Raw genomic sequence first — 12,356 nt, 5'->3', positions numbered from 1 at the left:
GGGGCTATACACAGAGAAACCCTGTCTCAAGAAAAAAAAAAATCATTTAACCACTTAGAGTGTAGCCTGCTGTGGATGGTGTAGACTGGGAGAGGCCCGCCATTTGCTTGTGAATTTATCCTGGCTTTGGAATGCAACTAGACCCATTCTAATGGGTGGCAGACCAGTTTGTAGAAGCTCCTGTCTTCCACTCTACCATCCACCTATGTAGATCTTAACAGTTTTCTTTATCCATCTCCCATGACCATCTTAGAGACCATCTACAGAGAAAATTATTTCCTCTTCACCAAGAGATGTAAGTCCCCTTATGGATATAAGGTCTCTGTGTTGTGTGTTTGTTTGTTTCGTTTTGTAGTAGGACTTTTCTTTGTTATAGTTTTAGAAACTAAAGGGTTTTCAGCCCATTTCATCCTCCGAGTTTTGTTATAGGGATAACAGTCAATGAACCTTAGGGACACTTAGCCTGAGTGAATGCTGTGCCTCAGGACACACAATAGCGTTAGTGTTGTGGCTGCCAGGCGGAGTCAGGTCTTCCCACACACACTCCAGTCTGTTTCTAAGGCAGGCGTCTCACCCAGAGCATAAATGAGAGGCATGTACAAAGAGCTTTGGAGGCCTTAATGTCTCCCCAGGGATCCGTTAGCTGTTTTAGATAGGAGGAAGAGGTGAGTGCTGAGAGGGGACATTTTAATTGTGTCCTGAAAAACCAGGAGCTTTACTGTGACATTTCAAGGGACCAGACTTCAAGCTGGAGGACATGACCACCATGGGAACAAGTTAAACTGGAGCTCTTTCAAGCTACAGAATCTACATTCTTCTTCCCAAGACCAAGGAACCCTGCCTGGGCTACTCAGCTTGTCAGAATTAATTTCCTTGGCTCTCACTGCTAGGATAATAGTAACAGCTTCTTCCCCCTCTTAGAGGGATAGATGTTCAAAAGAAAAGACTGAACTCTCTTAGCTTTGTTACTAAGTCATGAGTAGAATGACCAACAGGTTAGACTTGTTATAAAGTTGCCCAGGACTATAATTTTGATATGAATTTCTCATAATCTTATTTTCCAGGGAAAGTCAATTGCCTCTCTAGCGAGTTGGAATCTATCTTGAGACCTGAGAGAGTTCGTGTTTTTTGTTTTTTCTCCTTCCTTCTTCCTTCCTTCATTCTTCCTTCCTTCCATCCTTTTCTCTCTTTCCTTCCTTCCGCCACTCCTCCCACCTTCCTTCCTTCCTTCCCTTTTTTTTTACTTCTGGTAATGACAAAGCATACCAAGGACCATTCTGTTGCTAAAAAAAAAATCACCTTTGAATTTGACTAATGATAAAACACAAACATTAGGAAACTCTCGTATATGAGCATATGTCAGTGTCTTCTAAGAACAAGTTCTTCCTCATACAGAACTTGGAATTCACAGTGGCCCCAAATCTATAACTATATAACTAACTGATAGAAGTTTGGAAAGTGTGGCAGCATGTAGTTTAGTAAGTGTGTGTATGTGTGTGTGTGTGTGTGTGTGTGTGTGTGTGTGTGTGTATGTGTGTGTATTTAAGAGACTGCCAGCAAGCATCCTCTCTAACATGGTGGTGGGGGGGTCGAGCCATGGTGCCTGGAAATATGAATGTTAACAGACTTGACTGTTTCTCTTATTTCCTAGAAAATTCCATCAGTCAGTCACACTTGCTGTTCTTTTCCCACTCTGTGGACTGTTTCAATTAACAGTGGTCTCCTTTAGCCAGCTCTCGATGTACACACAGGCTTTAGGGATTCCCCCCAGCACTAGATGTACCTACAGGCTTTAGGGATCCCACCAGCACTAGATGTACACACAGGCTTTAGGGACCCAGCGAGCCTGAAAGGTTCTACTGCATGTTCTCAGCAATGTGTTCTAATTCACCTGTCTGTGGAATGCATTTGTCTTTATTGTTTGCTTGCACATGCTGCTTGCCAGTTTCCTACCTTCAGGGATGCAGGATGATCTCAGGGTAGACATATGCCATGTTACATGTTAGCCCCTGAAACCCCTGTGTGGTGGAATCCTGTAACTAAGAGGCAAGACTCCATTTGGCTTCTAAAGAGGAACATTCTCTCGTATGTAGGTTTAATTTTGATTAGGATAGATTTTTATTTTTATTTTCTTTACTTAGGAGTTTCAACTTAGAATTCTGAAATTTCTTCCCTAGTTATCCAAATGACAGCCAGTTTCTTATTCAATGCCAGGGGAAAGGGATGTGGGTGACGATGGTGATGTATAGAGTTCCCATCAAGGACCTGTTTTAATCAGAACCCTGACTCATGGACATCATATTGTAGGAATAAAAGCATGCAGGAAGGTAGGTTTTCTCACTTGAGGGAAACACAGGGGAGTATGACTCTCCCCAGTAAGAAAACATACCCTTACTGTGGTGTGTGTGGTAGGTAAATGTATTTGAGGCTAAAGTAATGGACAGCACAGCTCTCAGAAATGCTAATTCCAAAGATTATCTGCGACACAAGGTTTGAAAGGTCTATTCAAACTTATGCTTCACTTAGAAGAAAAATCAGTTATTCTGAAAATTCCCTTCACTGTGCCTTGAGCTGAGTGACCCTGGGATAATGGATAGCCCTTGCTGAGCCTCTGCAGGGGGTGCGAAGCAGTCAGCCCTTAGCTGCATGCTTACCCCACTACAGAAGTACAGCTTGAATATCTTTCTCACAGTACTTTTCCAAGCTTCACAAGGAGAAAGATTGAGTGATGTATCATTGTAAGAAGGGTGGAGAAGAACCCCAGTAGGTGATGTAATTTCAGGTGTATAAATATAAGTGATGTTTCAAAATGAGCTGTGGAATCCTCAGGGTTTATGGTTCCTTTATAATTAAGGCTGAAGTGCTCCATTGTTTTGATTGACACCATATTGGTGCTCTTAAGAATGTGATTTGGATTTTAATTTCAGGGCTATTAGGGGCCTTTACTTCTGCCTCCTGTTAACTACAGATTTAATTACTGCATTACCAAGGCTGAAAAGGAGCAGAGGAAGGATGAGGGCCCACATGTACTCGGCTACGCTGGGCGGGATTTACCTTCCTATTCTTGTTTCCTAACCTTTTCTAGTTTCCTAAGCTGAAAGCAATCTCTCCGGGTTTGCTAAAGTCCAGGAAAGGAGAACAGATTAAACAAAGGGCTGCAGGGGCTCCTCCAGTGGACCCACTGAAATGATGAGATCCCTTTGGGGCAGAAGACTTTAATCTGAGAATGAATGTTTCTTAGTTTACATAGGATGTGAAGGGGATGAACAGAAACTTCCAGAAAGTGTGAGCCAAAAAAGGAGTACCCTCTAGGACATATAATAGAGAGTATGACTCTCCCAGTGAGGAAATGTACCCTTATTATAATGTGTGTGGTAGGTGACTATACATGAGGTTAAAGTAACGGACGGTCTATTAAGAGACACAAAGTAGGTTACTGAAGGACGCTAGGGATTGTCTTGTGGGGTCTACATAATTGAGAACAAATAGTGGAGTCTTACTTGTCACTGCTCCTCTGATTCACCAGTCAGCCAATCCCAAGTAGCAATTGTTGTCTTCCCACGGGAAGTCCCCCTGATGCCGAAATGAAATCTGCTCAGAGGCCAACTGTCAGCTCCAGAAACATGTCCAGAGGTCATCTGGGCTAAAAGCATAAGCTAGGCCAGATGGGAGGAAGGAGATGGGCCACATTAGAGAATCGTACAGCTCATGGGCAAGCCTCCAATCTCTCTTTGGGCACTAATTACTGCAAAGTTCCCATTTCAAAGTTAAGCCTGTTAATCATGCAGATCAGGGAGGCAATGCAGAGTCAGACGCGGCCTCGTAGAACACTTTATAGCTAAATAAAAGAAGCTTAACTCACTTAATCCATTTTATTTAGAGGAAAATTTGCATCCACACTGATAATTTATGTGCCAAGCCTCAGCCTGATAAAAATAAGAATAGTCAAGTTCAAGTAATTTAATCTGGGAGATGCAGGGCCTGTAATGGAAACAGTACCATAATTGATTCCTAATTGTAGGCAGCCCAGTGGGTATGGGATTTCTGAAGTTTCCTGGGCATTATATATAGTTTATTTAAAATACTGTTGTCTTGGCATTTAATTTTTTTTTCCACATTTGAAAATACACGTAGGTACCAAGCAACCAAACATTCAGCACTGATCCTGTGAAATGCCTAAGAAAGAAAATAAGCAGCCAGGTCCGGCTAACCACTAATATGCCCACAGAGCTCTTCCCCTTCTCTTCTAGAATGTTATTTCCTCCCACAATACTTCAGGCTTAAAGGTGCTTCCCCCAGTTTGTGCAAAGCGCATCCGACCGATAGCAAATCCGAGTAGCTTCTGCAGTGAATATTATACTGTATGCACAGTTTCCCCCTCGGTTTCAAGGCAGAGGATAAATATTGTGAAGGAGGTCCAATTTCCCCTGCCTCTCTTTTGTTTGCTGTAAATAATGACTGATTATGCAGACATGAAAGTCAATGGTGGCACAAGGTTCATTACCCTACTTTGCAGAGGGTGGCGAGGTCTGTTAACAGCAGGCTGCTGCAGGAGAGTTATTAAGGATGTGAAATCTCATTGGAATGTGTGCTTTCTATTTGAACAGATGACACCGTACATGAGCCAGCCGAGCCATCCCGCGGTGAGAACGCGGCACAAACACCAAGGATACCCAGCCGCCTTTTGGCAATCCTACTGTTCCTCCTGGCGATGCTTTTGACATTATAGCACAGTCTCCTCCCGTCACCTGTCACAGAAAACGTCAGGGTCTTGGAACACCAGAGATCCACCTAACGGCTCATCCCAAGAAGGGACTTGTTATTGGTTTTTGGCAGATGTCAGATTTTTGTTTTCTTTCCTTCAGCCTGATTTCTAAGCAACAACTTGGGGTTGTTGGGGGGTAAACTAGTTGCTGCCCCCTTCACCCCACCCTACCCCTAGCCCTTGCCCTTGACTCCTCTCGCCCCTTCCCAATTAAATGGAGTCCAGATAAAAATGCCAGATTGTCAGAATGACAGCCGCGGGTCTTGGCCTCCTGTGCATTCTCCTCTAGAGCTCACCTCCGTAAGCTCAGGGTGTGGACCATATGCACACAAGAAAGAATAGCGGCAGATGCTGCCTGCAATGTCCAGGCCTGAGAGGGGTGCCCTCTCCTCTACCATACTTACACCTTCATGGTCAGGACAGTAAGGTGATTGTGTGGAGCATGGTGTTGGCCTGTCAGGTCCAGGGGGCAGAGCTAAGAATAGGCATAATATTATATACCACGTCCTCTAGGAGTGTGGAAGTGAGCAGGCTTCTCGAAGGTTCAGACACTAGTTTTTATTTCATCAAATGGGACTGTCTTAAAGCATTTTTTTGCCCGCAAAACTTGAGCTGTGGCGAAGAAGCCTCTTCTCCCAGAGGGAGGGTTGGATGCAGGGATGATAAATGCAGAAGAAGTGTGGAGACTGAAAAAGCAGTCTGTTGCTGGGGGGTGTGAGTGCCTCTAACTTTTTAGTGACTGGGCAGTGCACACCTGAGAGTTTTGGTTTTTTTCCTTTGAATACAGGTTCACCATGGTGCTACAACTTTTTTTTTTCTTCTTAGGAGTTCAAAGAGGCATTTTTATGAATAAAGTGACCTTCCCCAAGGCTGCCAAGCCAGGGTTGATGAGTAGAGAGTGGAATAGCTTTGGCTACTCCTCTGGGGACAATATGTACAAGGAAAGAGAGTCTGGCCAGAGGAGATGCGATTTGGCTTTGCTGGAGCTCCAGTGTGCTGTGGCCTTTCCCCAACTCCCACCCCGATACCCACGTTCTGCTCCGTGCTCCATGACCACGGGGGACTCAGACACAAACCCCTGTCACCAGGAGAGTCAGTCAGCACTACTTGGGAGGGCTAGAGGGAAATTTGGAATACAAATTCCAAAGTTTGGAATAAGAAATTCAAGTGTTGATGTTCTATCCTTCCCCTTTCTGACACAGCCTAAGGCGTAGGGGGAACACGTGTTTATCTGTGGGAGATAAACAAGATGGAGTCCCAAAGACTTTGACAAAATATTTTTTTAAAAATCCACTAGAATAGAAAATACATTATTTAGATATACTTTATGCTGAGAGTGAGTATATATGCTTGTCCTATTTAAACTTGTGAGAAAAAGTGGTATCCCTTGATACATTTAGAAACACAGGGGGTTATCTTGTTACATAGTAGGGTTTGGGGCAGAAGAATGAACACAGGATGACCCTGTTTCAAGAACCTTAGCATGGCCAATGGGGTGGTTCCAGCTGATTGGCAGGAAACACAAGCTGTGGGGTTCTCCTGGTGGGGTGTCAGCAACTTTAAATTCCAAAGCCTAGACAGGGAATAGTGTCAGACCAATGGGAAGGCAATCTAACCTATTTTTGCTATTGCACGATGTCAGTAGAAACCATGCCTTTGTAAACAAGCAAGTCAGTAAATGCAATGATAATGTAATGTGGAAAATTGAAAGCATTCCAGTTTAAAAACAATAAGGAATTTTTTATATATTCGTTTTTAAGATGTATATGAAAAAAAAGTTCACATTATAGATGGACTTCATGGATCGGAAATTGCTTAGAATTGCGAGTGGTTTCAAATTAGAAAAATATGTGAGTGGAAGGCAGCTGTGAACGAACTGCACCCTAGAGAGTTGTATGCACGTTGGAATGTAAGCTGGGCTTACTTACCTGGTCCCTTTGGAGTGGAGGCAACTGGAGTCTGCTCTCACCTGAACCATGTGACCGGAGTCGCCAGCCTCAAAGATATAGTTAGTCAGTCCTCTCCCCTCTTCCCCCAACATCTGAGACTTCTCTGGAGTAGCAGAGTCCCATCACAGAAGGCACCCACCATTTTCACTGAAACAGAACTTCAAAGCATTGGATTTCTTTGCCTTTATTTATGCGCTTGACACTCTCAGTGATATCCAGATGTATTCTTTTTATTAATAGTTACAGGTTTGTGGGTTAGTGGGATTTCAGTAAAGGGACACACACAGAAAAAAAAAATCCCTTCTAAGATTGATGGATAGAACCAAGATAATACTGCATGTACTACAGTCAAGGACACCGAGTGATCCTGTGGTAATCCCAGTTAGTCCTAACGACATTAGCAGTTCTAATGTCATTGTAGAAATGGTGAGTTCTGTGATTCTAGCATTTGTCTCTAACCAATGATGAAACAATTCCTCATGGCCCTCTCTGCCATTGTCTTTCATTTCCCACTGTGCAATTCGACCCTTTTACCTCACTGCCATGTCCCCGATGATTCAGTTAAAAAAGAAAAAAAAAGAAAAACTTGCCCCGCCAGTAGACAATATGCTTTTTACCTGTGACATAATCTTAGCTAATACGCTTGTGCGGAGTTTTCAAGACGATTGGTGTCAGACAGTTTTTAATCTTGTCCAAAAAAATGCGCTGGTGGCTTTTTGTGGCGTTGTTACAATCCCCTGTGGGCTTAGGATGTCGGTGCAACTTGGTAGTTGGTTTCATTTTAAAAGCAATGGAAAAACAGAAAGGGCAGCCCTGGAGCCCCTCAGCCCCAGTTGCTCAAACCCCAGCGACCTTTGCCCCTGGTTGCCAAGGGCTTGGCAACATGAAGCAGGGAATAAAGATCTGTCTGTTTAGTGGATACTGTGTATCCTTTAATAGGCCAGGCAACAGTTCGTGTTAGTTTTAGACTATTGTTTTGTACTGTACTTTCTTGGGTGGCAGAGGAAAGAAAAGTTAAAATGTTAAAAAAAAAACAAAAAAAAAAAACAAAAACAAAAAAACCCAACAACTGCGTTCTTTAATTCTGTATTATTAGCGACCTCTGTTGTATATAATGTTTGATAATAAAGTATTAATTTGATTCTTATGTCTTTTGTAAGTGAAAACAGACTTTCAGGATACAAAACATGCATTGAGGCTTTGAAACATCCAATGTATACATGGCTGAGAAGTCACAAGTGACTGGAACTCCATACTGGACCACTCCATCTTACAGCTCCATCGTCTTGGGACCGGAAACAACAGGACTGCTTTGATTGACATTTTGTCCTCGGTGTTTTCAAGGTCTGATGTTGGAGCTCTGTGGTCCTTCCCCTCACCCCAAGCATGTGGTTTGAAAAGGTTTAGATAAGTTAGAAATGGTTCTGTACTTTGGTTTGGTTTTCTGTTTGTCATTCTTCCCCAGGAAGTCTTGTGAGTGTCAAGTATGGCTCAGACTCAGGATGCAGACCAGTCCCTTTAGGAAGGCTCAGTGGGACTGCTTCCCTCTCTGCGTCTGTGTGAAAGGAAGAAGTCACAGTACCTGTGGGCTTTCAGGGACTCTGTTTTTCTCCTGTGCCTTAGCAACGGCTGCAGCCATTTTATTAGTTTCACAAAATTAGAAAAACAGTTTTAAACTCCTCCTTACCATTCATTGCTCTCAGAGTTGTGGTCACCAGATTTTTCTTTTGAAAACCACCTCCACCACCAACTCCCCTGTTTACCTCTCCCTCCCTACTCCCTACCCCCCTCTCCCTCTCCCTCTCCCTCTCTCTCTCTCTCCCTCTAGCTCTCTCCCTCTCTCACTCTTTCACTCTCTCTTGCGCTCTCTCCCTCCCTCTCTCTCTCTTACTCTGGCTCTGGCTCTCTCTCTCTCTCTCTCTCTCTCTCTCTCTCTCTCTAGTCTCACTCTTTTGCTCTCTCTTGTGCTCTTTCTCTCTGGGTCTCTCTCTTTCTTGCTTTCTCTCTCCGGGTCTCTCTCTCTCTTGCTCTCACTCTTTCACTCTCTCTCTCTCTCCTCTCTCTCTCTCTCTCTCTCACTCTTTTTCTCCCCTCCTCTCTCTCTCCCTCCCTCCCCACCCCCACATTCTCTTTTCCCTCAGAGCCGTGAATGGGCAGGTCTGTCTCTGGTTTGGCATCGCTGAGTTCTTCCCACGCATTTGCCCCAGAGCTGCTCTCGGATGCGAGACGAAATCTCCCTACAGTGGGCTCACTCCCATTGTTTGTACAGTTTAATAGATGCTGCCATGTTGGAGGTAACCCATGAGTCAAAAATCCGTTTTCCATGCTTCCTCTCGACACCGCATTGAAGCCACTCACCGTGTGTGCGTCTGGGTGTGAAGTCCAGCTCCTCCTGTGCAGCCCGTGCTTGGACTCCCTGCCTTGCTGTCCTTTATGCCTCCTCATTGAGTGCTGGTTTGAAATGCTGACATTATATAAACGTAAAAGAAAATGTAAAAAAAAAAAAATTAAAACACACACACGCAAATCCATACGATCTGTATTTGTATATACACGTGTCCGTATAAGTATACCTAAATAAAAATTAAAGATTTTCATCATTTTAATTGGATCCCTCCTTCTAATTCTTTTTCCTTGAATTACACCTTTATTTCAAGGGCTAGTCATACTCTACCAATTTTTTAAAAAAATCTTTGTAGACAGAAAGGATAATATGACACAGAGAAGGTACAGGAGGAACAAAGAATGCAGCATAAAAAATAGTACATTTATTCTGATGAGAAAATGGTGTGACTTCTGCCTTGTTGGTATTTGAATATTAAAATGGGCAGTATGAGAAGTGCTGTAAGTGGCATAAGTAAATCAGGAGTACACATATGGTACTTTTTTAGTTTGCACATATTTTTCTATCCCATCAAGATAAAGGCTAAATAAGCATTTCCTAGTGATCATCTTATACTTCGGAAAAAGAAATAGAAGACGTAACCGTTTAGTTTCAATAGAGCCCAAATCTCCATTCTCACTATCAAGGAAGAATTGACTTCCAGGATAGGTCCATGGCGAGTCACGTGGTATCGTCAGGATGCCAGTTATGTACCTGAATGTGGCAACATTTTAGAAGTGACTTGTTGCTGTCTTTAACTCTTTGCCCTTTGGGCAGTGGGAGGTTGACTTTGCATCTGAGTGATGGTTTTGTCCTTGAGGATAATACCGATAAAAGTACAGTCAGAAAAGTCCATCTGTAGAGGGAAAAACCCAGCCAATATGTGACGTAACCTACACCGTCTGTGTTTCCAGACTGGCTTTAATGACCTGATACTAACAGTAAGCTCACCAAGAGCTTCTTAGGATAATTATTTGGCAGGGCACTAAACACTAATAATTTACCCTGACTTTTTCTTTTGATAACAAAAAAATGATAGCTTTATAGAATGAAAAACAAGACAGTGTTTTAGCAAGATGTACCAGACTCCGTATAGGATGTTTCCAACCAGAACAGTGTGATGTTGTTGCTGACTTCACCGTCAGTGCTCAGAGCACTGAAGCAGTCATGATGTTCTCAGAGCTGTGTGGAAGGTCTTCACGGTCTGTGCTTGCATCGTTTGCAGTGTGAGGTGAGGCAGGCTTGACCTGAAAGCTTAGCGGTCATCGGCAATCATGTGTTGGTAAGAGTATAAAATTCAGGCACTTATACCATGCACAAATAGCTAGGTGACTATTTATTTATTTATTTATTTTGAGTGAGTGAAAAAAGTTGGGCATTTTCAGATTAGAAAATTCAAAGGAAATCCTATAAACAATGGTTGAAATGAAGTTAGAAACACCTTACAACATTGAAAACTTGGTAAGTGAAAAGCTACTGTAGGCTTCCCAAGAGATGACATCATGGGGTACCCTATCACCGTTGGCTGCAACACTGCCTGCAAACATGAGAGAACCCAAGGCGAGTGCCACTAAACAAATTTTGAATATGTTGGTTCCAAGAAATTGTCATTGCTTCCCCTAAGGTTATGGGGCCAGTGAGAAAGGGTGACAGCTTCAGATTCCACTTTATGTCACTCATAGCTGCTCCTGACCCCGTGTCTATCTATGTTAAATGGCTCAGAATCTCTGTGAAGATGAAGGCTATGCATGCGTATGGATTCGCACAAACACAGTGCACATGCGTACGCACATGACTAAGGAAACAAAACAGTGTGAAACATGTAAACAGATGGGCAATTTGGTCCTAACTGAGCTTCCAGTGACGAGTACTCAAGAGAGAGTACTATCCGCACTAGAGGCAAAGCAAGCTAGACCAGAGAGGGCAGACCAATGAACAGTAACATCGCAGGAGCCACACTCACCTTAGCCAAAAAGGCATTTGGAATTTGGAGTCATTTGAGATGCTGAATATAAAGACTCAGGATATTTGACATCTAGACGGCCGGCCGTGTGCTGTGTAAATAAAATGCAAATACGTATTAGAATCTCGTATCTCATAGGAATAAATAGTAAATATAGGTGCTCTAAAAATTCAAGTGTTTCTGAGAAATTGCTCATTGATCACAACAGTTTCCTGGGAACTGTTTGTAAAACAGCTTCTTAGAGATTTCTTGCAAAGCTGTATCGTGTTCAGCTAATAATATCACAATCCTTTAGGAAAGCATTGTAAAAGTGCTGTGGAAAGCATTATGTTTTCCCTTTGGAAAAGAGATTCTGAAAAATCATAAATAACTAATCAGGCCAGTATTCTGTCAGTTTTTAGGGTGATATGTTCCATTTTATTAAGTTGTTCAGCAGCTAAATGCATGTGTATGCCTATATTTAAGATGGAACTATTTCTGCTCTCCTCTGAGTGGCAAAGCTGTATTACTTGTCCCTTGGTTAAAATGCGGATAATAAGTAAATGCCCAAGCTTTAGAGGAGAAGAAGAAGAAAAGACAGGGAATTGCCAGGAAACAGCCGAGGGAGGGGCTCAGCAAAGGTGTAGATAGAGGTGATTTCTCAAGCCACACTTGAGAAGAACTTACTGCCTCGTCACTGGGCTCACTGTGCAAACGGGATTTCCAGGTAAGTCTCCAATCTCCTTCCGGTTCCCAAGCGGAAGGAAGGTTTTTACCCTTCATGTGGGGTTTATGGGCTCAACCCTTAGGGTTGAAGAGAGGAAGTAGGGATCGCGGCCTCCTGTTCACTCAGCTTGCCCCAACATGAGGAACTGTTTGTTCTTTCCGTCCCAGATTACCACATGCTCTCCAACGGCCTCTGCATACACTGAGACAGAGGCATGATTTCATTGCTTATATAAAATGTCCCCCCACCCCCAACCCCTTGTTCGTCCTAAGCGTGTTACGAGATCTGCCTCGTTGCTGCCAATGACAACACTGTCAGTACTGGGGCTGAAGGCAGATGAGTAAAAAGGAGGGGATTGGCAAAAGCAAACAATCCCTACTAGTTTCTCTTCTTGTTATTTGCTATGGGTATTTATTCATTTGTTTGGCTGTATGTCCGTCTTTCTGTGAACAGGAGGTTTTTCTCTGTCATAAACGAGAGAAACCTTAACCACAACCCTTATCATAGCAGCTATGGGAAAAAAAATCCCAGTGTCAGAGCCACAGGAGGGACATGGGTAGATCTGACCATTTGGCTTAAAACCCAGCACC

General features: G+C 43.2%; 1 protein-coding gene across 2 annotated transcripts in view; it reads left to right on the top strand.

The window, feature by feature from the left end:
* The window catches only part of Efna5 (ephrin A5), a 281,409-nt gene extending 273,554 nt beyond the window's left edge, over nucleotides 1-7,855 (top strand). Inside the window, exon 5 of one of the 2 annotated variants that reach the window (XM_031368577.1) lies at nucleotides 4,608-7,855. In XM_031368577.1, the coding sequence (XP_031224437.1) occupies nucleotides 4,608-4,729 (122 nt within the window). In that variant the 3' untranslated portion in view covers nucleotides 4,730-7,855. The remainder of the gene's footprint in view (nucleotides 1-4,607) is intronic. The other variant, XM_031368578.1, reaches the window with a different exon arrangement.
* The last annotated feature ends 4,501 nt before the right edge of the window (nucleotides 7,856-12,356 follow it).

The sequence above is a fragment of the Mastomys coucha genome, unplaced genomic scaffold (assembly GCF_008632895.1).
Source record: "Mastomys coucha isolate ucsf_1 unplaced genomic scaffold, UCSF_Mcou_1 pScaffold14, whole genome shotgun sequence".
Lineage (NCBI taxonomy): Eukaryota > Metazoa > Chordata > Mammalia > Rodentia > Muridae > Mastomys > Mastomys coucha.
This window is presented reverse-complemented; position numbering and strand designations above follow the sequence as displayed.